The 26,129-nt window shown below is 45.7% G+C and overlaps 1 protein-coding gene across 3 annotated transcripts in view; it reads right to left on the reverse strand.

Annotated features, from left to right (window-relative positions):
• CEP162 (centrosomal protein 162) overlaps positions 1–26,129 on the reverse strand; it is a 2,248,134-nt gene that overhangs the window by 1,840,931 nt on the left and 381,074 nt on the right. For all 3 annotated transcript variants that reach the window (XM_069606335.1, XM_069606333.1, XM_069606334.1), the window contains one exon: positions 8,078–8,154. In XM_069606335.1, coding sequence (XP_069462436.1) covers positions 8,078–8,154 — 77 coding nt within the window. The remainder of the gene's footprint in view (positions 1–8,077; positions 8,155–26,129) is intronic.

Below are 26,129 nucleotides of genomic sequence, written 5' to 3' on the forward strand. Positions count from 1 at the left end.
AATTTTAATACTAAATTTAAGTCCCAGGCTGGTACATGAAAAGGTACTGGAGGGTATACATTAGTGAGCCCCTTTAAGAATTGAATTATTAACGGTATTTTGAAATATGAAACCTCTTCCGAGGAGCGCTTGAAAATAGACAGCGCAGCAAGGTATCCTTTTATTGTTCCCATCTGGAGCCCCAGATTAACTAGATGTAGCAGAAAGGAAAGCACCATTGGGGTGCCACACTGAAAAGGGTCCACATCCTTGTCTTTGCACCAGTTACTAAACCTATTCCAGCGACATCGGTACAAAGACTTTGTTGCTGGTCTTCTGGCTGAAAGCAAGATTTCCATTACGTCATCCGGAAGATCCCAATCCTTGTATCTCAACCTCTCAGAAACCATGCGTGAAGGTTGAGTGTCTGGACCACTGGATGGAGAACCCGACCTTCCTCTTGCGAGAGAAGATCCTCTTTTTGCGGAAGACGTATTGGAGGGCAGATGGACATGTCTAGAAGGTCCGGGTAGCAAGTCCTCCTGGCCCAATCCGGGGCAATTAGGATCATGGTTTTCCTGAACTTTCTCAACCTCCTGATTACTTGAGGAATCACGGGGACTGGGGGAAACGCGTACAGCAGTGGAAACTTCCACTCCACTACGAATGCGTCTCCCAGAGCTCCTCTTTGAGGAAATTCCCTTGAGCAGTACTGATCGCACTTCCGGTTGATCGCGGTGGCGAACAGATCCACTTGAGGGGTTCCCCAAAGGGCGAAGATCTCTTGAAGGACTTCCTGAGCCAGCTCCCACTCGTGAGAGACCGTTGCTCTGCCTGCTCCGAGCGTCTGCCGCCGTGTTCTTCTCTCCAGCTAGGTGAATTGCCGACAGAGAGATTCCTTCTCGTATTGCCCAGAACCAGAGCTGCATTGCCTCTCTGCACAGTGGCAGTGACCCTACACCTCCTCTCTTGTTGAGATAGTACATAGCCACTGTGTTGTCCGTCATTATCAGAACATTCTTTCCCTGTACAGAGGGCAGAAAGGCCTTCACAGCTAGTCTGATTGCCCTCAGCTCTAATAGGTTGATGTGTAGTTTGGACTCCGATGGAGACCAACGACCCCGGATTGTCAGATCGTTGGTGTGTGCTCCCCACCCCGTGAGTGAGGCGTCGGTCACTACCGTTATCTCCGGCCATGGTTGACAAAAAGACTCTCCCTTGAGAATGTTGTTGTTGCAAGCCCACCATAGAAGATCCTGAGCAACTGCGCTCGGGACTTGCAGAAGATCCAACATATTCCCTGAGAACTGGGACCACTGAGTTTTAAGTGCCCATTGCAGGGATCTCATTCTCAACCTGGCCTCTGGTATTAGGAAAATGCAGGATGCCATGAGGCCGAGCAACCCGAGAAAATCGAAGGCCGGTAGAAGTTGGGCATTCTGGAATTTTGTTACCATCTGCTGGATGTGGAGAGCTCTCACTTCGGGAGGCGAGGCTTTTCCCGATGAAGTGTCCAAGACTGCTCCGATAAACTGGAGTTTCTGGGCTGTTATCATGTGGGACTTCTTGAAATTGAGGGAGAAGCCCAGTTTGTGGAGGAAGTGGCAGGTGATCGAAAGATGTTCCTGAGCTTGTTCTAGAGAACTTGCTCTGATCAAACAGTCATCCAGGTAGGGATATATGTTAATACCTCCTTTTCTGAGACTTGCTGCCACAACCGCCAACAGTTTGGTGAAAACCCTCAGGTCGGAGGTCAACCCGAATGGCAGAACTCGAAACTGATAATGAGAATTGCCAATCGCGAACCTCAGGTACTTTCTGTGCTTTGGATGGATTGGCACATGAAAGTAAGCATCCTGAAGGTCCAATGATACCAACCAATCTTGGAGTTGAAGAGCCTGAAGGATCTGAGAAAGAGTCACCATCTTGAACTTGTCCTTCCTGAGGAACTTGTTCAAGTTTCTCAAGTCCAAGATGGGTCTCAGTCCTCCGTCCTTTTTTGGAATGAGAAAATATGGGGAGTACCAACCCCTGTTCCTCTCCGCTACAGGTACCAGTTCTATGGCACCTTTCTCTAGCAGGGTTAAAATTTCCTGCAACAGGAGCGGATCCGGAATTTTGACGGAGTTGGCTCCCGGTGGATGATTCTGAGGCCTTTTTTAGAAAGGGGAGACAGTAACCTTGGGCTACTGTTTCCAGTGCCCAAGCATCTGAGGTAATGCCCAGCCATTCCTTCAGATGTTGAGAGATCCTGCCTCCCATTGGTGTTTTGTGTAGCAAGGTCTCAGGGGAATTTGGAGGCGGCTGCAGGAGTGGCTGAGGGTACAGATGCCGCTCCTGAGGCTGATTTTGCACCTCTTCCTTGTGCTCCACGAGGGAAGTTCCTTTTGCCCCTTTGAGAAGCCTGTCCTCTTCCTCCACCAAAAGAGGAGTAGTATCGAAAAGAACGACCCCTCCAGGAAGATGAGCCGGAATAGGGTTTTAGAGGCTGGCGCAAAGAGGCGCTAAGTGATTTAGCTGCCGCTTTCGAGGTCTGAAGTTTTTCTAGGCTTTCATCAGCTTTTCTGCCAAAGAGCCTCGAGCCATCAAAGGGCATGTTGAGGAGTCTAGCTTGCACGTCCGGTGCAAATCCCGACTTCCTCAACCACGCAAATCTGCGTAGCACAACGCTTGCAGCCATGGATCTGCTGATCCTATCAGCAGTATCCAGTCCAGACTGGAGGCATTCCCCCATTGCCTCCTTCCCGTCTTTGACTATATTCAGGAGGCCCTCCCTTTCCTCGCCTTCCGGAATATGATCAGCTGCCGCCGAAATACAGTCCCACAGGGCATGGGTAAACCTGGCTAGGGTACAGGTGACATTTGCCGACTTAAGTGCCATACTGCCTGACGTGAAAACATTACGTGCCCAGGCGTCCATTTTTTTATCCTCTCTATCTGGAGGGATAGTTGGATAAGCAGTTTGTTTTGAAGTGGATGCTGCCTGAATGACTAAACTCTCTGGAGTCGGATGTTTATTCAAATATTCAGGATCCGATCCAGCTGGTCTATATTTTCTTGGAAAAGTGCTATCTGCAGCAGCAATGGTTTCTGGTTTCTCCCAGTTTTTCTCCACAGTCCTTTGAAGGGCCCCGTGAAAAGGGAGAACAGGATCCTTCTGAGGTCCCTTGACGATAATATCCGTCATGTCATCTTGTTCAAAAATGGGGGAAGTATTACCCCAACCCATGTATTCAACTACCCTGGTCATAAGACCCCTGTACCCAGCATCTGCATGCTCTGCAGGATCAGGTTTGGCGAACTCTAATTCTGGGGATGTGTCAACTCCACTGGCAGAATGTAGAGTACCACTCAGGTCTCTCATTCTAGATTCCTGGTCAATAAGTTCTTCAGGAACTTGTCTTGTACCATAAGTAACTCCCAAAGGAGTAACTTCATCTTCTTCTGAAGCAGACTCTTCATAGATTGCAGACATAGATTTGAAAAAGTCTGATCTGGGCAAAGGAGTGAATCTCCTTTCTTCCTCTTCCATCTGCTTCGAAGGAAATGGCAAATCCGTCAAAGTTTTCGAGGGTGTCTCCGAAGTCTTCGAAGATGACTTCGATAATGGCGTTGATGACGCATTTGGATTTGGTGTCGAAATTATCGACGTGGAGGGCGTCGACGAAGTTGTCGAAGTCTTCGACGATTTGTGTTTCTTGGCCGTCACTGGAGAGGTGCTCAACTCTCGAAGATTCTTCGACGGTTTTACGTCGACTCGAGGTTTTTTGTATTCCTCGACGCTACTGGTCTTTGCCATAGTAGCCTTGGACTTCCCTTTGTCGTCCAATGGAGCGACTTTAGGGGTATGGCTTTTTCAAGGTTCTTTCGAGGGGGTCGAGGCTGCATTCTCGAAAACCTCTCATCTTTTTGCGGAATTCTTCCCACTTACTGGGAGAATCCGATTTAGTCGGACAACAAATTTCTTCGGTCGACTCTGAAGAAGAAGATGATGAGGGAGATCTATGTCTCCTCTTCATTTTTTTCGATGACGACGAAGAATGTCTCTATCTACTCCTAGATCGAGATCTCTTCGAGTGCCTATGGCGATCCGATCCCTTAGAATCAGTTGCTTTCATATGTTTTTTTGACGAAACCTTTTTTGAGGCCTCCCTCCCCACCGACAGTTTACCTCTCCTCTCACGAAGAGCTTTTTCGGTTATCGATTGGCAGGACCTGCAGTCGTCGATTCGGTGACTGGAACCGAGACACCAGAGACAAATCCGGCGGGGATCGGTAATGGACATCTTAGACCCACAATCTGCACACTTTTTAAACTCAGTTCTGGGTGTCGAAGGCGATGACATTTTCTTCTCAGAAAATAGAAGCGCGCCGTTCTCGATAGCGAAGCGATCGGAAAAACGGAACTGAAGCAACTGGCGCGGCTCGATCTACTTATACCATCTGTGACGTCAACAGAGTATGTCGAGGGACAATCGACGCCACAACCTCGAGCACAGCGCCCTCTGCCGAGTAATATTTTTTCCAAAGCAGCGAAGCTGGAGATAACGATTTATCACAAGATGAGGAATACGTGGGAGGACACAATCCATTCGAAGAGATTTTATTGCCAATAATATTAGGCATGTCTCTGATGCTATTAATTTTGTTTTGTCCTTTGTTGATGCTTGCTTCATTAATGATTTATGTGAGTATATTATCAAAGCTTTTAAACATATGGTAAGAAAAATATAAGTTTTTATCAATTTCTATTGTATATTTTAACATGACTCTTTTTGTATTCCGATTTGTACTGTATTTTATCTGATGTAAATAGTGAAAACCAAAATACGGTATTTATCTTATCTATCAGTGCACTAACAATGTAAAGACCACAGACTCTCCCACATCGCAGAACGGATGCAGAGGGAGAGAGCGAGAAGGAGAGAAGAGCGAAGCCAACCTGACAGCACAAAAACATGTTCCCGTCCTGCAGAAGGCCCCGGTGACGCTAACCCCAAGAAAAGGAGTTAGCTGGGACACCGAGAGACCCAGGAGGGATAACAAACCTAATGAGTATATTATCAAACTCGTCGCAGCAAGAGTGAAGGGTGGAACACAAGTGAGAATCATTACTGAAACCTCCATCCTTGTCCTAGCAATAGAGAAGAGTGGAAGCAAAGGAAGGAACTTGTTGAAAGTGTTGTTAACTGGCCAAGAAACAGAAAGAAGGACCCTCAGGAGGTAAAAGCATGGTGTCAAGGACACGTTAGAAAAGCTGAAAAATCCCATTTCTGAACTGTATGAACTACTGAAAGTAGTTTCCAAGAACTACCTGCAAATTAACTACTAAAATGACTTTGCTGAGAAGCAGAACACAGGTGAAGGAAGTCATTCTCCTGTGCCTTAGTTCTTTCTGAACAGTGATAGGGACAGAGTTGATTAGATTTGGACAGAGGACAGTTCATGCTTTTGGACTCCATGAAGACTGACTAGCACCCTAGTTCGTTTGTGTTAGGCAGGGAAAACCCACAGTTTAGGGATATCTAGGATTTTTACAATGTATTTCTAAAGCAAAAATGCTTGAAATGGAAGACGCTTGTCTCTGTCCTTCTGACTCGCTACAGCATATTTGTGTTATATCCTCCAACTTGTTGATGATTTCTTTTTTGATGATATCTTCAGTTTAAAATATATTGTCTTCAGAGATAATACTACAATATTTTGGTAGACTATTTTGCTGTTTTAGACCGCCATAGCTGATCATTTCTTTCGTAAAGTATCGGCTTAGAGGTTTGATTTTTCCAGCACGTAGGGTACAGACTGACACTTTAAAGCCTAGGACTACAAAAGTTGACTCTCCAAATGTTTTGAACTACAACACCGATCAGCCATAACAAGTATAATTAACGGTGAGGTATTATGGGATCCAAAACATCTGGAGAACCGCGTGTTGCAGACCACTACCTTGAGAGTATGGTATCTAAAAGGTTGGGAAGAGATGTTTCAATGTGTGAGAGAAATAAAATAATACCTGCCACGTAAGCAGATCGTTTATGGGTGCCTGAACTGATTGGAATCCCTTTGATGTTTTCATTATTTCCTATGGAGGAAAGGAGGAGTTTGAGTGCAATTAAGAACAAAATAGATATAAGTGGGCAGCCTTTCCAGGTTGCTTCTTCTAGTGACAATGTATGTAATAATCCTCGGTTTATAGTGATTAATTCGAATTACATTATGTCGAAAGACAATGGGCCTCATTACACGGTACAGGTAAACCCTTACCGCCTTACTACGAGGTCCCTTTGCGGGCTGGGGAATTTAACGCCTGCTTTTTTCAGGCATTAAAAACCAACCCGCAAAGGGACCAGGGAGCTAATTACGGTACCGCAATTTGCGGTGCCGTAATTAGCGCCTTCCCCATTCCCATAGAGCCCTATGGGGCAAAAATGGGAATGGGGAAGGGCAATGGGGGAAGGGGGAATTACCGGCCCACCAACCTTGGAATAGGGTGGTAATTCCCCTTCCCAGCAAGGCAGTGCCGGTATTTTACCGGCATGGACCAAGGTGCTAATAGCACCTTGGTCCACCACCATCCGTGTAATGAGGCCCATAATGTCGAAAAAAAGAAGTTGAAATTCTTTTTTTTTTGTTTGTTTTTTGTTCGAAATGGGAGGGGGTTCCCCCCAAGCTCCCCCTTTTTTTTTGGTTTTACCCCTTTCTTTTACCTACAGAACCCCAAAAAAACAAATAAAAAAATAAAACATTAGTAGAACAAAATGTTCGACATTTTTTTTTCCACACTATGTCTTTCGACATAATGTTTTTTGACTTTTTAACTGCACACCATAATCCTCCATTTGCATTAATCCTTGCCATAGGGTGAGATAAATCCATGAACACAGATACAAAAAAGTCTCCAAGCCTAAACCTTTGCACAGAGACCTTTAAGAAGCACCAAGAAACTGACTTCTATGGGTCGGTCAATAGGTATGGATACAAAGCGAAATACAGACACTTTGGCACAGATTACAATTTTTTAGAAGAGTCTTATATTGTCAGCTGCTAATCTATTCTTCATGATACCAACTTGTGAAGGTTGTATGATTTGTGCATAATTTTGTTAAGACTATTAGCGAGAATCTTGTGTACATTTTACCGTCTAAATTCAATAGACAACTGATTCAGCAAGTTCTGTGTCTTTGTCTGATATATGGATTATTACATCTGCAATAGACCCTCATGTGTCCATACTTAGAGAAAAATTTAAATAATAAAAAAAAATAAGGGTCAGAATTTCTTTAAATGTTTTATAAAACTACGAAATTTCTGTTGAGCCCCGGCGCCTCCATGAGCTTGAGTTGCTTTATAGTTATGGTTACTTCTGCTTTGGGAAATTGGGTATTCAACATGTCACGGCCCACATCTTTGAAGGGCTGCAAAGTTTAAGTTTTTTTTTAGATATTCATCTATTTTTGCAATGTTTGCATGAAGTTTTTTTTTAAATGTTGCTGAAGGTCATTGAAATTTCATAATTTTTGGTGACAATCGTACCTGCCTCGTTCATGATGGAAAAGAAAAACAAGCATGATTTTATGTTGCAAAAATAAAGAAAGCTGAAAAATAAAATAAGAATAACAAGGAGTCTTCCACTTTTGCTGGCCGACCACAGCTTGCCAACCAGTTTACTATGGACCCTGAATCTGGAACATTTGCTGAGAAGCAAGTTCTATTTGTAGTTTGAATGTTTTAGTTCGAGGAGGATGTCATTAACTTTTGTGGCAATATGTGAACTTGCAGTCTTTAAGAGATTTCTCGGTTTCTTTTATTACTTGCATAATAAGTTTGCTTTAATACAACATCATGTTAATAATTGTTCCCCTTATCCAGGCACTGATTGCATCCCTATTTTAATTCTTGCTATGTCCGGTTCAGATTCGAATCCTTTGTCAATTAAGGCACCAGGCTTTCTCCTCTTATGTAGAATCTGTCAGGTTTAAAATGGTGTGATCATGACATTGAAAATAAAATTAGTTCAATTGTGGGATCCTTAGTTAGACCAAGGTGTTGCTGGTTAATTACTAAGTAATCAATTCTTGAGTAAGATAAAGGTTTTTACCGTCCATCTCGTTGGGAATCAATTCATTGTTTTTGTCCTTGCTATCGCCAGCTGCCATTTTTTCATTTGGTTCCTTTCTGCAAGAATTGCATGTGTTATGATAACAATTACTCAATTTCTATTTTAGGAACAGACCTCATAAGACAAGCAATGCATATAATCATACCATTTACTAAATACATATAGTGGTTTAAAACAGAATATCACATAAACCATTAAATGCAACTGAAGAAAAAAAACATTATCTGAATTGATTTAAAATAAATAGGACAATCATGAGTTTGCATGACTTCTCCAAGTAGGGTATACCAATAAACAATTAGAAAAAATATATATAATTTTACCCACATATACTAGTAAAAAAAAAAGAAAAGACAGATCAGCACTAGTAGAAAAACAAACAAAAACCTGTGCAGTGCAGAAGGAAAAGGGACCAAGCATCAAATCAGGGAACTAGTACCAAAGGTCTGGGCTGTCGCGCCCATGCTCCATTTAGGTAATTCTCCTATGTGGTATTGCAGCATACAACTGAGGTAAAACTGTTCCTACACAGTGTGATGACATAGGAATAGACTGGCTGCCTTAAAACACAAAGTCAATTTTAATCTAGCTAAAACTAACTCCCTACTTTTTTAAAGTAATCAGGTTAATTGTATTCTGAAAATTATTATTATAATGTATTTATTGTAAATAGAGATTTGCCTCCAAGTGTGTCACACATTGAATAATCTTTTTAAAGGTTTTGTATGTGTGCATTTAATTAATATTTACGATTTTATGGATTGATACAATCTGAATTCATTTTTGACTGACTGAACTGTGTACCCATTTAATTTTTCTACATTTATAGTAAATGTTGAAGAAATGAAAAACATGATTTTTACTTTTGGAAATTTGATTTGGAAATAGGATTAATACTTATTTTGCTAAAAAGTGTTCAGAAATCTAGCAAAGAGTGTTTAGGAATATTCATGTAGTTTTATTATAAAGAACGGTAACAAAACCTTATCTGTAGTTCTCATCTTTTTAACCTCAAACTGAAGCCCAATTCACCTCATCTCATTCCATGTCTGCTCCGTGCCTCATAAATGATTTTCCATTTCGTCACTGGAAGCAGAAAGTGAACTGCAATGTGAAGAAATTGCTGCATTTCTAAAAGATGGGGTCCACCAAAGCCGTAACAAGCACAAACACACACCAGATGCAGTAATGAAAATATGTGAAGTGCTTTGGAGTGAACAACAAAGAGGTTGGTGAAATGCTCTTGGGCAAAGAATTTACAGAGATCTTCCTGAAAATCATATATATATATATATATTTTTGGAACAATGCCCTGATATGAAGACAGCCCTGTCCTCTTTCCGCCAAATATTACACATGCTGCATTCTGCATTGAACAAATAGGTCATCCGAGTTCAAATACAGGGACACAGCCCAATCGGCCACGCCTCTTAAACATTTTGTTTAAAGTGGAAAGGGTGTTAGTGACCAGTAATCGAACAGAGAAACAGGACATCTGTTGGACAATTCTTTTTCCGTAGGGGGAAAGGAAGAAGCATAGGTAACTAACATTTTAATGCGAAAAAACAAAGGAGAAGAGACACAAACATGCATTTGCAAAGCAATGCATCTGCAGGGAAAAAGGAAGAAAAACATATATTTGAGAGAATAATGTGTGAGAACAAAACATAGTTAAAGATAAGGCCATATACTCTGACTCCAGGAAAAGCTAGATGTATGAAAAGTGTTCATATGCAGCAGGGCGACAGATTTGATTTTTTGTTTTAGGAGTGCCACATACATTACTCTAACTGATGAATACTTACCCAAAGGTGATATTGGGGGGTAACAATTTTACCATGTATTTATTTATTAGCAACCGTTCAGCGCCCACATAAAACAAAATAATGCTTCAGAGCATGAGGTTGAGAGCCACATTAATGACGGATGGACAAGGGCAAAGAGACAGCTGGCAGTATAAAAGGAAAGGAAATTCAGTCGTTGATTGTCAATGAGAGAGTCAACATTGTCAGGTTTTCATTTTTAAATGTATTTTTTAGGTTATGCAATAAACACAGTCAACATTGCACAAACATAACATCCAGGACTCACCCTCAAAATGCACCATACAGCTGTGGCCAATAAGAAACCTCAATATTAGAAAATATGAAATATCTAAAGCAACATAAAATTAAGTACAGATGAGAGGAACAAACTGACAGGGACAGAGGTATTTCCGATGCATAAGAAGTACACGGAATGCTTTAAGCAGAAGAATAGCAGGGACACACAGGGGTGAGAGAGCGACCTGTAATAGCTGGAAGTTGTGATAAAATTATCAAAACAGAATCTATCCAATGCAGAGTCTGTTGAAAAAGAGAAGGGGCTAGGATTTGTATTAACCAATGATAAGCCAGCCAAATGTAGGGTGAAATTCAATAGATTTCTTAAGGCTGAAGCAGTATTTTGCATACAAAGATGGATATGCATCCAATAATATCAGACGGTGTACAGCTTCCGTCCACCTTCCATCCCCCAATGCCTAGTCCCAAATTCATTATATTTTAGCCTAGAATGCTACATGATATTGAGAATATGGAAAATACCTTGCGACCAGGCTAAAAGAATTTTAAGATTATTTCTTCTGTAGAGACATCGCTAAGGTGGAGTCTTTTGTAAAACACAGGCCATGCAATCAAAATCATAGGACAATGGAGTACCTACTAAAGAACCTGGTGTTAGTGACCCTGGATATGAAATCATTGTACTCCTAATACCAAGAGGTGACACTACAGCTTATTGAGGCTATCATGTAATTGGAACGTGTTTCAGACCAGTCCTTGTTGAATTCATCCTCTGGTGTATTTACATGGCAATAAGCATCAACTTCCTTCAATTTCAAGGGAAGTTGTATAAACGGCGAGGGTACGTCCAGCAAAGCTTTGCATAAATTGCTTTGAGGAGACTAAAATATACGCTGAGACTAATCCTTTTAAAAAGCTAATTGCTGAACGGCGTCAGTCTATGGACAACGTCATTATTATATGGCGAGGGAGTGGAGCCACAAGTAAACAAATATATGAAATGGATCTAAACTAGGGACCCACAGATTAACGTGTAGAAATTATAAATTGGCAAATGAACCTTTTGGACCCAACAGAGTTCAATGAAGAAGGGGTCCCTCATGACCTCAGAAATGAAAGGCTGCAACTCTTTGTTGTGGTTCGATCCACATATCACCAGATGCATTTAAGAAAATAAACTGTATGGTAAGTACCTTAAGATTAAGAGAAACTACACAAACTATTGAGTTGTTTAAGACCAAAAGGAAAATCTTTCTCGTTGATTACTGGATAAAAGCACACCCTAGGAACTTGATGAGAAGCTGAAGAAAAAAAGTGGGCTTCACACAACAACATTAAGGGCATATTGGAGTGGTCCACAAGGAAACAACAGGATGGTCGCTTACATGTTGTTATCACTTTCTCTACTCCATCTATCAATATAAGAGCCATAGTGAGAAAGCAGTAGCACATACAAAAGTATGGCAATGTGAAACTTCCTGAACCCTGCTTCCCTTTTAATAGAAGTAGAAGCAGTATGTACAAGACTGATCATACTACTTTGTAAGGGAAGACCTATGGTAACAGCCACAGGGAAATCCCTGCTGGTTTTTACCAGAGGTCAGATGACATCATCCCTGCGTCAACAGCAGTGTTTGTGAAATTACCTCAAACAGTGGTGAAATGAACACTGATCTGAACACAACATGGAAGAAAACGTTTTCACTAACTGCAACACTGAATAGGTGGTGTTTGTGACCAGATGTCCATGGGTTTTATTATATATATGGAAAATCATCAAATATTCGTAAGCATTTCATTTACCACACAAGTTGTTTCAAGAACAAAGTTATATTGCCAAAATTGATAGGACATATTCAAAGAAAAAGGTCACTCTGAGGAGGTTATTTCATGGGCCATCATTCAGATAGTAATCTGTAGGACCCAACAAGTGGCAGAAAGGCAAAAGCTAATCTTCCAGACAAAAATCCCATGTCAATCGGGTTAAGGACATAGACGTCTGGCATAAGGTTTAAGGCATCTTCCTTTGCCTTCTGTTTGTCATTATTGGAATTGCAATACTGACCAGTATATAGTCAGCCTCCCCATTTGTAATGTGTGTATACATTTTTTCAAATTAACTGGCGGTGGTAAACAAAGAAAAGACTAAATGCACGTGTGCCATAAAGTTGGTTTTGATGCCTGTAATCTAGCTTTTCTCTGAAACTACTGGAAGAGCAGTGGCCAAGCCGGTAGAATCGCATCAGACAATGTGTGTGTATTCCAAAATGGGACAGTATGGTCGGTGTGCTCCTTGGCATCTAAATAGTTGTTTCACAGCTCCATGTAAGAAATTGCTGTAAAGAATAATTTTAGGGCGTGAAGTTTTAATGAGAGATTAGCCCTTTTTTAATTGTGCCATGTACATAGGGTTTGTGGCCTTTGTTCGGCGAAATCGAGAGATTCATCTGAGTTTTTCAGACACACACAGGAAATGACACACTGATTTGTTTTAGTGCCAAGTATCATTCAAAAGTACACTTTACATTTGTACATTTTTGACTCACTATCACTGCTCGGTGACCATTGTGTTTTCTTGATCTATTTAAAGAATAACTTGTCTAATGTGTTTACATATATTTTACCTATTTTTGTACAGGCAGATGTGCAGCCAAGGAGTTGAATTTCCAACAACATTAAAAAGCAACTTTTTTTTGTCTTGATTTACAAGGCTTTTGTCAGTGCATGAACAGAATTAACACATGTTTGCTCTTGGTATTGTATTTACAGTCAAAAGGGCATTTTGTGGATCTTGGAATATGAACTTTGTTGTAGGTGCCTTTCCGGTGTTCGAGAAGCATATATGGATTGTTTTTGGACATTAGCTCCAGTTGATCATTTTGTTTTTTGTTGAGGAAATCTAAGGAGATACCAAAGACAAAGATTGAGTAGGTGTATGTTGAGGTTTACTTTCTTACTTTACCTTTAACTCCATTTAACTCCAGAATAAACTGGTTATGAACACACCTATGCTGGTTTGAGTGTTCGGTTCCTCCCTATTCATGACAGTGTGCTTCTCCAGAATTCGTGGTCAGGTCATTTGCACTGTAACATAGGGGTTTGAGTGTTGTAAGAAACCTGAAGGTGAACGGGTATCTGTCATCCACATGGCCAGGACACAGCCTTCGCTTTTGGATCTAGTTCCTGGGGGTGGACCAGTGCAGCAGTATCACCTGTATGGGGGTTCCTTGAGGAGTGGGACACTGATGGGTGAGACGCAGTATCCCCCTTCTTTGTACACCTTTTCCCCATCCTACCACATAGGATATTCCAAAACACTGACCCCCTCACCATTTCCGCCACAAACACTTTCGCACAACACGAAAGACAATGGACTAATACCAGAGACATTTACCGGACATGTCCCAATAGAAGGGTCAGGCAAAGTCAGGCAATTAACCAGAATCACACACACAGGATGGCCCTTTCTCTTCCCCACAGGGAGAAAAGGTGGGGCACGAGAGCACAGGACGAGCAAGGCAGACCGCACAACGTGAGAGCTAACTCAGCCCGGCAGTTCAGAAGGAGGCGAAGGAAGGCGTGAGTCGAGACGATACCAAGGGGAGAAGCGACCTTGCCCTTATCGACAGAGACCCGTGAAGCCTAAAGAGAAGGAATCGTAAGGCCGCGAGCAATAGACAGCGTGTGTTGCAGCAGTTGTCAATGCTACCCAGGCACCTCCTCCACTGACAGCTAAGCCGGGGAGAGACACACGGCCCAATGGTACCGGCCTTAACTCTACAGACAAGAAAGCAAAACAGTGCATCACAGCCAGTGAGTCGAGGGGAGAGCCGATCAAGAAATCGAACTGTGTTGAACGAAAATAGCAATTGGCTAATTGAACTTTGAATAAACAATGAAATATTGATATAAGAAAAGGGGAAAGCCAGCATAGCAGAATCGAACGACATGTGGGTGTTGACTCGAGAAACTCTAGGCGATTACCCCCTTGTTGAACTACAGTTACCAGAAGACCTTTGGAGAAAGCCAAGAAGAGGGGTCAAAGTGGTCAAAGAGCGGTCTTGTAAAGTTCTCTGTACAGTTGAAAGTCTTTAACCGCCTGATAATTGGGAAATAAGGAAAACTAATGCTGCATGTTTGAAAGGACTCTTGAGTGCAAGAGTCTAAAGTTCGAAGAACAGTGTACTGACAGGAGTGAACCCGGCAGAGGGATGTCCACAGTGAAATGCTTGAAAAGACATTGATTCCTGAATGCAAGAGCAATTGTGAAAGGAGGGAGGCTGACGATTGAAAAGGGGTCTGAGCCCGAAGTAGGGAGATCCAGGGGTGGAAAGTCACCATCCCAAAGTTCATTGAGAAAGGAACCCTTTGATTTATCGAATATGACTTGTGAAGGGTCTGCGCTGAGAAGAGGGGAACCCAGGAGTGAAACCGCCACTCAAAGCCAAATGTGAAACAGAACTTTGTTTGTTGAAAATATCCGGCCCTTGAAGGCAAGAGACTTTTTATTGAAAAGAGACTTAACCATCGAAGAACCTGATAGCTGGAATGGAACTGTCGGCTCGTGCTGGGAAAGCTTGAGTGTGTGCTGTACTCACGAGATCCATCTTGTCCCGTGCTTAAAACGTGGGGAATCCTGACTTATTATTTGTGAACACTTCTTTCTCTATTGAAACCCTTATCCCACACTCGTTCTATATTTAGTTGTAAGGATTTGGCAAATTTTTTTTTTTAGTATAGGCTTTTTTACTTTGACCAGATGCTACAAGCTCTGCCTTATTTTTCATTTGATGGTTAAACCTTGCTACCATCTTAGATTTAGGTTTAGGTTAGGCGTTGTTCCACCCTGCACTTACAGTTTAATAAATACCGTTGAACTGTGATCACTTGTGTCTGTCTTTACTGTTGCCACCATGAGTTTCTTACAGTGTTTATTTCTGAAAAAAGGAGCAGCCTGGAAGCCGAGTTTGAGTCTAGTCTTTGATACTTTTAATTAATGGCCCACATTAGAAATCATTTTATTATTAAAAGGTGTGTATTTAAACCCAATTAAACCAAAACACTATTTATTTTGTATTGTATATGTTAATCATTTCTGGACGCAAACAGCATCAAAGCTTGGTAGCCACAGGATCGGTATGTGAGCTTGGGATGTTCAAGTGGTCCGTCTCATGATCAAATACATTTTCCCCTGCATTTCAGAACCCCCAGATGACCAATGCCACTTAATTTCCCATTTACAAATAGTATCACACTTTAAACAATACAATTAAAAAAGACCCTGCTTATTGAGATGAGCGCGGTTTGCACTGAATTTTTAAATTTCTTCAGTTGAATTCTTTAGGACTACATGTCCCATAACACATTTGATAGAGGAATTAAAGCCCAGAACATGGTGGCATGGCAGGCTGTGACTGAGCTTATATACGGTTCTGTTGGCTCTTTGACTTTGGTAGTGGGTAGTTTGAACACTCGCTTTCGAAGAAAGCATACAGACGGGACTAAGAGTTTGATTCTCACCTCCTCCAATGCCTTTTTAGCACTGGCCTGAAATAGTCTACAGTTACGAGAAAATACTAAATATGCATCTGGCATCAATTTAATATTCCCTCCTGTAGTTCAGTAGAGCCCCAAGATAATTGGTCAAAACCACAGGGGGCCTCATCACGAGTTGGGCAGTATCCTGGCGTAATACCGCCAAACATGGGCGTTAACGGTAAATCCCCATTCCCAATTGGGTCCATAGAACCCAATGGGGAATGTTCGGCGCTAATACCGCATGCTAATACAGCTAGCGGTAATACAGGGCGCTAAATGGGATTCTCAACTCCATAAAAAAGCTGGAGGTAAAACAGCCCATCGAGCGCCCAAATCGTGATAGGGCTAGCCTTTAAATGCGGCGGTAATACCGTTACCGCTGCATTTAACTTGTGATGAGGCCCAGGCCGAGTTACTAATTGCCTGATTTATAGCTGTACGAAAATAACATATACTTGTATTACAATAAGGAGTTGATTTATTGGGAGACCCAGAAGTGAAAACAAGCAGTATATGATGGCCTTCTCAAACATCAACACTCTGAGCCACCCCCTATTTATGTTTAATAAGGACAGGCAGATGCTGTGTGTTGGGTTAGTGGCTGCCTCGTCTTAGGGCTCAGTGTCACTGCTGTGTTCTCTTTCGGGCAGGCTATTTGGATACTGATTTGGGCACATAGCTGATATGCAGTGATGTGTTAACCTCATGCAGAGTGCCTGGTACCGAGGTATTAGTACTCTTTAGCCTCTTCTCTCTTGCAAAGTGTGGATTGTGCCTATTCAATCGGCAGTTTCTCCCAACTCAGTCTGCAAAACCCAATTGACCAGGATTATTACTGTGCCAAGCTGATAGTTGTTTTTGCATAGCAACATGCTGGTGCAAAGCTGGCAGTCGGAGAGATGGACAGTGCAAAGGTTGGGTGGAGGAGGGCATATGAGCTAGTGGCAAGTCTATTAATAGCATTTTTTGTAGCAGCTCTCTGATCATCATGCATGATAGTCATCCATAACGTGGTAAGATAGGCACAAGACAACTTTCCAGCAGTGTTACTGTGGTCTGTGCTAGTGCGAGTGAACAGGTCGCTGTTAAGAAAGATTTCCATTTATGGGTAATTTTCCATCCAGTTGTCAAAGCCCCCCAACTTTTTATTTTTGCCTGACCATCCTAGCCTGACTTTTACCAGTGGAGCCCAGCATTCTGCATGTACTCCGTTGGGCTTTTTCTCATCTTGTTAAGGGGCAAATGACATGCCCTTCAGACTGTCAGTACTGGGAGACTCTGTTTCCCTTAGTATTTCACTTTGTTGCTATTTCTTGGCAAAATGTTATCAGTGCACAATGTACCTTCCAGTACAGTGTGCTGGGGTCTCTCATTTTTAAAGGCCCTAGACACCCTCGAATGATTTTTGGTGAATGTACAAGTGTGTCCAGGACAGTGCCTAAAGAGGCCATGCCACGAGGTTCTTTGTTCTGTCCTTTGGCCATTCTGTCCCTTTGCCTTCCCCAGTTCGACCAGACCTGGGAAATTCCTTCTTTTGGTCATACAGACCCCTGCGCAAACCGAAGCTTTTGGATGTGGGCTAGAAGTGTCTAGTTCCAATACACATCTTGGATGCCAGGATGTCTTGTGTGCTGGGATGACTGGGACCACTGTGGTCCACGCCTGGGATGGTTGATGCAAGCAGATCTCCCACTGGGTGCCCTTCGTTTTGGCGCGAAGCAAACTTTGGATAACAGAAGGCACTCTACACCCATTCCAGGTCGATATTCTGAGTTCCCACCAAACTTAGTAAAGGAGCCAAGTATCCTGAACCAAAGAAGCAGATCCGTGGAACTGCTGGTGACCCGTTGGAATGTTTGGCACCATGACCCCACTGCAGTCCCGTCAGAGCCCCTGTTTCGCATCGATCATAGAAGTCCTGAAAGAGCACTTCGACCCTTTGGAGGAGTGAGACCAACTACTTTATTTATTTATTTATTCATATTTGTAGAGTGCACAACAGCCTAAAGGCCCCTGGCACATCCATAGACTTTTACACACGAGTGTCCACCAAGGGCCACTCCCCTTTGTTAGGGTAGCCTGAGCTACCAACATATTCCCGATTCCTGGAAATCACTCTGCCCTCTAGTGGAGGCCCTCCTTGAATAGTGGAACTTTATTCTTCATCACCTCACCCACCTTCCTGAGACACAACAGCCCCTTGAAGAGACCTGTTTTGTGCTTCAACGCACGATCGAGCGCGGCAGCGTTAAACATACTTTTGAGCACTTCGTAGGGATTGGACTGCCTATTAATTAGGGTTGTGATCCCTGAAGAATTGCCTAAAGTAAATTTGCACTGTCTGACCCTCTTCTGTTACAGGTTGCGGATCCTTACTTGTTTAAATATTGCTTTGGAATAATAGTTACACTATATATGTTCCCTAGTATATGGTTGTGTTAGCATTGGTAATAATTACTGTGGTTTTCTCTTGCGTTTGACTTAAAAAAGCCTTTAATAAATGTATATATATTTTTTATATATACACATGACAGTAATTTGTGGTGTCATTTACTGTGTGTGCTCATTGTGGGCTTTCGATCACCCTCACGCCTCCTGAGGCCGAGTCTTGACTGTCGACAATGCTACCTTGATTGGTCTGGCTTGTCCAGAAGGTTACCCTGTTCCAAGAAACTGGGCTGGCCTTCTGAACCTCTGCCCACCTGGTCAGAGTTCAGAAATCCATTTTGCAGTCGCAACTTCACAATGTTGTGACATGTTCACTGACATCTCGCGAATTAGGCAATCAACCAGGGAAAGTGCTGTCCCTACTCTGTGATTAATGTGATGGAATTAGGTAACATTATTAATTGGGAAGATAGTAAGGTGCACACAGCAATCACGGGCAAATCTTAGCTTTTCTGAGGTTCTTCACTGATATTGTACTAGTTGAAGATGGCATGCCACCGCCAGCTATACTTCCATCAATGCATAGACTTATTTTAGCTACAGTACAGTATGGAGCACCCTTATACAGAACAGCAATACAGGTTTTGCCCTTTTGTAGGTGTGCCATTCTATTTTGTAGAACGATCATGTGTGCCAATGGCGTGTACTGTACAATGATACTTCGGAAGATGCCAATGGAGTGATGTAAGGCCTGTGGACATTAGAAGTGCAAACACCAGTCTGACCAAGAGTTGCAATCATTCTGATAAGCAAAACCTATTCTGAAACTGTGACTAGACTGTGCATATTGTAGACAGAAGAGTACACGTGTGACCTTTCACTTTACTGTACAACGCTTTTGGGTAGGAGGTGGGGCTTGGAGCAGGGTCAGGGCTTTGGCTGCACCATGCTGTAGCTATCCATGTGTAGTCCTTTGGTCACTGTGAAGTTTTACTCTACTTTTAGTCTACTTCTTTCAGGATGGTGCAAGGCATAAAATACTTTTCAAAAATTGATTAACAGAGTTTGCTAATTAAAAATTGTTTGATTAGCAAACCGACCCATTTCATTAGACCATGAGACCTCTGTTCGCCGTCTTTCAAACGAATCACAATTGCTTAAAATCTCTTGTAACAGCACCTCGATGCCTCCGGGCTGCAAGTGCGCTTTACAAATGCGAATAAATAAATAATAAATAAAATTAGCAATTTTGTGCTAATATTGTTAGTGTCACCAGAAGTTATTTGTACCAAGACATGACATTAGCAATAATACAGCAGTTTTGCATACTGCTAAATTAAGACATTAGTGAGAGCAGTGAGGCCTTGCAAATTCTTTAAAACTTCAGCTAGACCTGCAGTTCGGGTAACTTAGTTTACCTATTCACTCTAAGAGAAACGCACTCAACCCATAGCAATGGAGTACAACAAATTAGATTTCTGTAAAATGCTGAATGTCACTATAAACTTATTTTGTTTGGCACACTGCTGCCACCCAGAACCCAGCCATGCACAGTGTACATGTGTTTGACATTTACTGCAAAAAAATAAATGTTAAATAAAAGTTTCAAACATGTCTGGTAAATAGTGCTCGCCCTTCATAAAATCTACTCGACTGTGCGATTGGGCGAAAAGACTTTGGGCCCAATTCATGGAATCCAGTGCAGAAGAAGCGCAATTTCAGCACGCAGAGAAAGAGCGTGTGCCACGCGTGCGCCTGGCGTGGCACAAACCAGCAATTGCGCGGTACGCGTATTCATGGAATGCGCAAGTCATCAGTAGCCGTGGCGCAATGAACATCAAGCAGCGCCAGTAACGCCCCAACACGTTCCCGTGCGCAGGAAAAAGCCAGTGAACTGCCTAATACGTACCCCACTCGCACTAGCCAGATCGCGTGGAAAGGCCGGTGTGTGCAGCCATCAGCCGCAAACACACCACGCAGGCAGCCTACACCACATGGCTCCCCCATCACCCGTGACCATACACCGCAAGCAGCCCAGACCACATGGCCGCCCCATCACCTGTGACCATACACCGCACGCAGCCCACACCACATGCCCCCCCATCACCTGTGACCATACCCCGCAGGCAGCCCACACCACCACATGACCCCTCCCATTACCGTGACCATACCCCACAGGCAGCCCACACCACATGGCCCCCCCATCACCCGTAACCATACCCCGCAGGCAGCCCACATCACAAGGGACCCCCTCATCACCCGTGACCATACCGCGCAGGCAGCCCACACGACATGGCCCCCCATAACCCGTGACCATACCGCACAGGCAGCCCACACCACATGCCCCCCCCCCCCCATCACCCATGACCATACATCGCAGGCAGCCCACAACATATGGGACCCCCCACCATCACCCGTGACCAAATACCGCAGGCAGCCCACACCACATTGCCCCCATCACCTGTGACCATACCCCGCAGGCAGCCCACACCACATGGGACCCCCCATATCACCCGTGACCATACCCTGCAGGCAGCCCACACCACATGGCCCCCCCCGTCACCCGTGAACATACCCTGCAGGCAGCCCACACCACATGGCCCCCCCGTCACCCGTGAACATACCCTGCAGGCAGCCCACACCACATGCCCCCCCCCATCACCCGTGACCATACCCCGCAGGCAGCCCACACCACACGGGACCCCCCCCCCCCCCATCACCGGTGACCATATCCAGCAGGCAGCCCACACCACATGGCCCCCCATCACCCATGACCATACCCGCAGGCAGCCCACAGCACATCGCCCCCCCATCACCCGTGACCATACCCCGCAGGCAGCCCACACCACATTGCCCCCCATCACCTGTGACCATACCCCGCAGGCAGCCCACACCACATGGCCCCCATCACCGGTGACCATATCCTGCAGGCAGCCCACACCACATGGGACCCCATCACCCGTGACCATACCCAGCAGGCAGCCCACACCACATTGCCCCCCCATCACCTGTGACCATACCCCGCAGGCAGCCCACACCGCATGGCCCCCCATCACCCGTGACCATACCTGCTGGCAGCCCACACCACATGGGACCCCCCCATCCCCGTGACCATATCCCACAGGCAGCCCACACCACTTGGGACCCCCCCCAATCACCTGTGACCATACCCCACAGGCAGCCCACACCACATGGCCCCCCCCCCCATCACCCGTGACCATACCCCGTAGGCAGGCCCCGCCTCATGTCCCCACCCCAAACCTGTGATGGCAACCTGCAGGCAGGCCACGACTAATGGAACACCTCCACCTGCCAACACACTGTGTACCGATAGACATAAATGCAGAAGATGTGAAATGAAATGGCACCACAAGTTGCACACTCGAAGTGCACTTAACACCCATCCATTGTTCATGCACACCACAACATTCCACATGCCATTAGAAGTCAAACATGACACATGCATGCATGTGTGCACACACATGAACAACATAGGGCAGCATCATGGGCATAGAACAGAGTAAGGAAGAGCCAAACATGGGCGAAACCATCGAGACCAGACACCACTTTGATTTAACATGAAAAAAATATATATTAAAAACAGTATTTAAGTCATACTCATAAAAATAATTACATTTAAGCACCATGAAATGAGTCAATAAATATGAGTGTCAAAAAGCTAAAACATTGGCTGCGAACAAACTAAAAATGAATTCAAGATGTGGTCCATGTCCATAAAAGCATGTCCAAATGAAAAGAAAATCATTCCTTCATGGTGAACATAAAAAAAAAAAATTAAAAAAAGAGAACTATATACAAACAACAGGGTCCACTGTCCCAAACCATGTGCAATAATCCTGAAGTATATAATCAAAAAAGAATAATGTACAAAAAGTGGAGCAAAGGACAAAAACTCAAAATAAAAATTTTAAAAAATGAAACCTACACCTAGAACTATATACAATGGCAGCGGGCTAGTCCTTCAACTCACCATGTCCCCTTTATGTCTCCACCAAGGCATTATAGAACACTGCGTTCACTTCCCCTAGGCGGGCCTCAGCTCTCCCCTCGAGGGCTTGCAGGGACTCCACAGGTTACTCCGAAACTCCCTGCAAGTCTCCTCGAGGACCTCTGTCCCGCCTCTTTGCCCGACGCAGTGTATTCTCTGCCATGGCGATGGCGAATCTAGCCTCCCGTGCCCGATGCCGCTCTGCTCCGATCTGCTGGCCCAAACGCTCCAACACGGAAGACATCCTTGTAGTAAGGTCCACCTTTTCCTCCTGCCCGATGGCTGATACTCGCCTCGCTTCCATTGGAAGCCCCGAGTCCTGTCGCCTCCTACGCTGAGCCTGCTGCTGGCGAGTAGCCCGGTGCCTGCGCCTCAAGGACAGCCTCCGGGATGATGACAGCCCCCGGGGCTGTCGTGCATGTGCCCTGCTGCTTGGTACCTTCTCTTCCTCCAATGCCATGTGTCCTGTCGCCTGCTGGATCTCTGTGGTCACCACCTGTGCTGATCCTCCTTCGACTCCCGATTCTGGCAGGGATGGGATCTCCACCAGTGTGGGCACCGGGGTTGAGACAGGTGCACAGGAGGCCCTGGTGGTATCTGGGCCGGAAGACATCAGTGAGGATGACTGGCGCACAGAGGAGGCAGACGAGGAGGGGGTCACGTGAGTGGTCAGCCAACGCACCCATTGCGATACCAGGAAATGTGCTAGCCAGTCATGGAGACGGCAGATCTCCCTGTGATGACATGCAAGCCTCAAAATGGAAGCCTGCACATCATCACGAATGGAGTCTGTCCGCCTCGTGAGACCGGCTAGCAGCGGTTCCAGACTGTACCTAATGGCGACATCCGCAGGCATTCGTGTTTCCATTTGGGTGGAAACATCCGCCGCCTGCGGATGGGTCTGGCCTGGGGCATGCCTGCAGGTGCATACTGGTGCAGTCACAGTGCCCGGGACAGGAATAGGCACAGGCACCTCCACGGCGGCCTGCACTGCCTCTGGCCCCTGACCTTGGACTGCACCAGTCACACCTACGTCATCACCCCCGCCGGGCCGCAAGGGATCGGCTGATGTGGCCTCCTCCTCCTCCTCTCCTTTTCCCCCCAACCTGGATGCCTCCCCACTTCTTACGCCGTGTCCTGCCCCTGTGCGGGCTCACCTGCCCCGCCCACTGCTGAGGAGTCCTCAACCACCTTCGCCCTCTTGACCCTACCCTCAGCAGCTGCAGCCGTTGACTCCAACACAGCACCAGTCTACTCGCTCCCGGAAGATGACAGCAGCTGGGAGGACAACTGGGCCTTGAGTCTACGCCTGGTGGGGGCATCCCTGCTGCCGTGCTCCACAGCGCCTTTTCCGCCCCCTTCTTCTATCGTCGCTGTGGATAGGGAAACATAGAACACAAACATCAGGGTACTAAACACATGTGTGTTTGTCACAATGCTAATGTACATCAGTGGCACTGTCAGAGGTCACAAGCATCATCACTATCCACTACACACAAGTGCCATTCACACACATGCACAATCATGTCTCTTATTCACAACAAACATTCACATCCTTGGACAAGGCACTGGCAGCACCTCCGAATTGTGCCTCCAGCTCACACGCATCATGGGTCATACACGTCCCATTCACACACATCGCCTGACAGTCATGAAGCGGGGCATGGCGCTATCACGAGTGATGGCAATCCCAGAGCGCATGTCCATGATGTTGACATAAGCATCCATGTGTGACACCTCTCGCATGCCACGGTCCAGACACAGGTATGCAAACATGTGCACGTCATTACATGGCAGTGCGCATCACGCATTGCAACACAGACACCATTGATGTGGCACACGCTTGAATGGACTCACATGCAGAACTGTCAGGGACATGCCCACAGACATCTGTACAGGAGGCCTACCAGACATAAGGCGAAGGTGCACACTCCATCCACACGTCAACATGCACAATGGTGGACAAGAACACATGAACACTTACCAGTCGGCTCCAGACAGAGCACCAACTCCAAGACCTGGGAGTACAGCGCTGGGCAGAAGCGCTCCAGGACCCGCATCTTGTCGTTGGTCAACCAGCCCTGGCGCCCCACTCGATCATCACCAGCCTTGAGGAGGCGCTGGGCCTTGTTGAGGGTCCTGGACTTGAAGTCTTCCCGGCGCTTGTGGACATGATGGTAGTCGCGGGGTGCCACCCCCTCCGCTTTGATGGCACCCACGATGTCCGCCCAAATCTTCCTCCGTCCTTCATTGCCGACTTGTGATGGTCCATGGAAGAGGGCATCATAATGCCTCAGGACTTGCTGCACCAGAATGCCAACTTCCCTGGCTGAGAAGCTGGCAGCCCTCTGCCTCACTGTCGGGAGTTGCCACTTGCCTCAGATGGAGATGGGTCAGACATGGCAACCCCCGAGGCAGGTGTGGGTGGGCAAGGTGGTCGTGAAGCTGGGCTAGGTGGTCCTGGGACTGGGCTGTGGAGCGAAAGTATGGCACGTTGGGAGTCTTCTGGATCAGCAGAGGTGGTCACAGTGACAGGAGCACTGGCAAGGGCTTCAGAGCAGGCACCAAAATGCAGGGCACGTGGACAGCAGGCACACAGGGTGGGCTAACTGCGTTTGCCCCTGTGTGTCGCGTCCCCCATTTTCGAGGTCATAATACCCTATGTGTTTGTCGCATATGCATTTTATGTATTGCTGGGTGCCACAGCGCACTGCGTGACCTTTTTACTTCACACACGGGCTACCGTGGGGTCGCAGAGACGTAAAACATTTTTTTGTAGTGCCTGTGCGTTACGCGACCAGTTATTTTTTCACCAGGAGTTACATAGAGCCTTGCTGGAGCACAGTGGTACGTATTACATCACGTACCCTGCCCCCTCACTCTAATTGCCCAGGACAACTGATAGCTGCACCTCCCACTGCGCTAATCCATCAGTGCCATGACTGGGAGGGCAACAAGAGGGAAGCGAGGCAAAGGTGGGCAAGATGGACAAGGTGAGCGACGTGGGCAAGGTGTCCAGACCCGTGCAGGGACAGCTATGCCCTCCACCCAACAGGGTCAGGGAGATGCAGCTGATGCGGACATCCCCAGCATCCGTGGTCCCGGGCCAGCATTGTCATCTGCTGTCCAGAGCTGCCTGGGTGTGGAAGCTGCAGGGGCAGCTGTGGCTACCATCACCCTGGCTCAGGGTCAGCCAGCCCAGACTGTAGTGGTCCCAGCCCATGCCCACGGTACTCATGGGCAGATGTCCTTGTCCTTAAGGGCAAGAGACGTGCGGTGCAAGCTACTGTCCCCAGCACCCTGATACGGATACCTGCAAGCCAGCCTACTGTCGTCCCATCAGTGGCTGATGCATGGGCCAGTCCACCAGTACTCCAGCCACTACTGACCCACGTGGTCCATGCCACTCCGGGTCTGCACAACCTTGCAAGAAGCAAAAGTGTGCAGTAGCGGGACAGGCTCCAACCCAAGGCACGGCACAGGAGCACAACATGTCGAGGAAGAAGAGCTTCTGTAATGAGGAACTCGACATTCTCATGGACTATGTGTTGGAGCAAGAACGTGACATGCTTGTGCGGGCAGGGAGCACACATACGCCTGCTCAGCATATGGCCCACTGGCAGGTCCTGACGGATCGTATTAACGCCATGGGCCATGAGAGGCGCACAGCTCGGGAGGTGCTCAAGCACTGGAATGACCTCTGACGCAGAGCCAAGGATAATCTCGGTGCCGCCTACACCTCTACCCTGGTGACTGGAGGTGCGACACAACCAGAGGATGAGGAACTCGCTCCACATGTGGAGATTGTCATTGATCTCATTGATGTGGAGCAGATTCAAGGTGTGGGAGACCTGCTGATTTATGATGAATCGTCCGGTGAGTGGGGATGCATGTGTGTCCGGGACATGTGTATGTTGCTAGGATGAAGTGTAAGGATTATTTTGCAGTGATTTCCACATTTTCATGACTGACATGGGTTGACTGGTGGACTGGTATGTGCTTGTTGACATACAGACTGCATGCGGACAATGTG

The sequence above is a fragment of the Ambystoma mexicanum genome, chromosome 4p (assembly GCF_040938575.1).
Source record: "Ambystoma mexicanum isolate Mex_15411 chromosome 4p, UKY_AmexF1_1, whole genome shotgun sequence".
NCBI lineage: Eukaryota > Metazoa > Chordata > Amphibia > Caudata > Ambystomatidae > Ambystoma > Ambystoma mexicanum.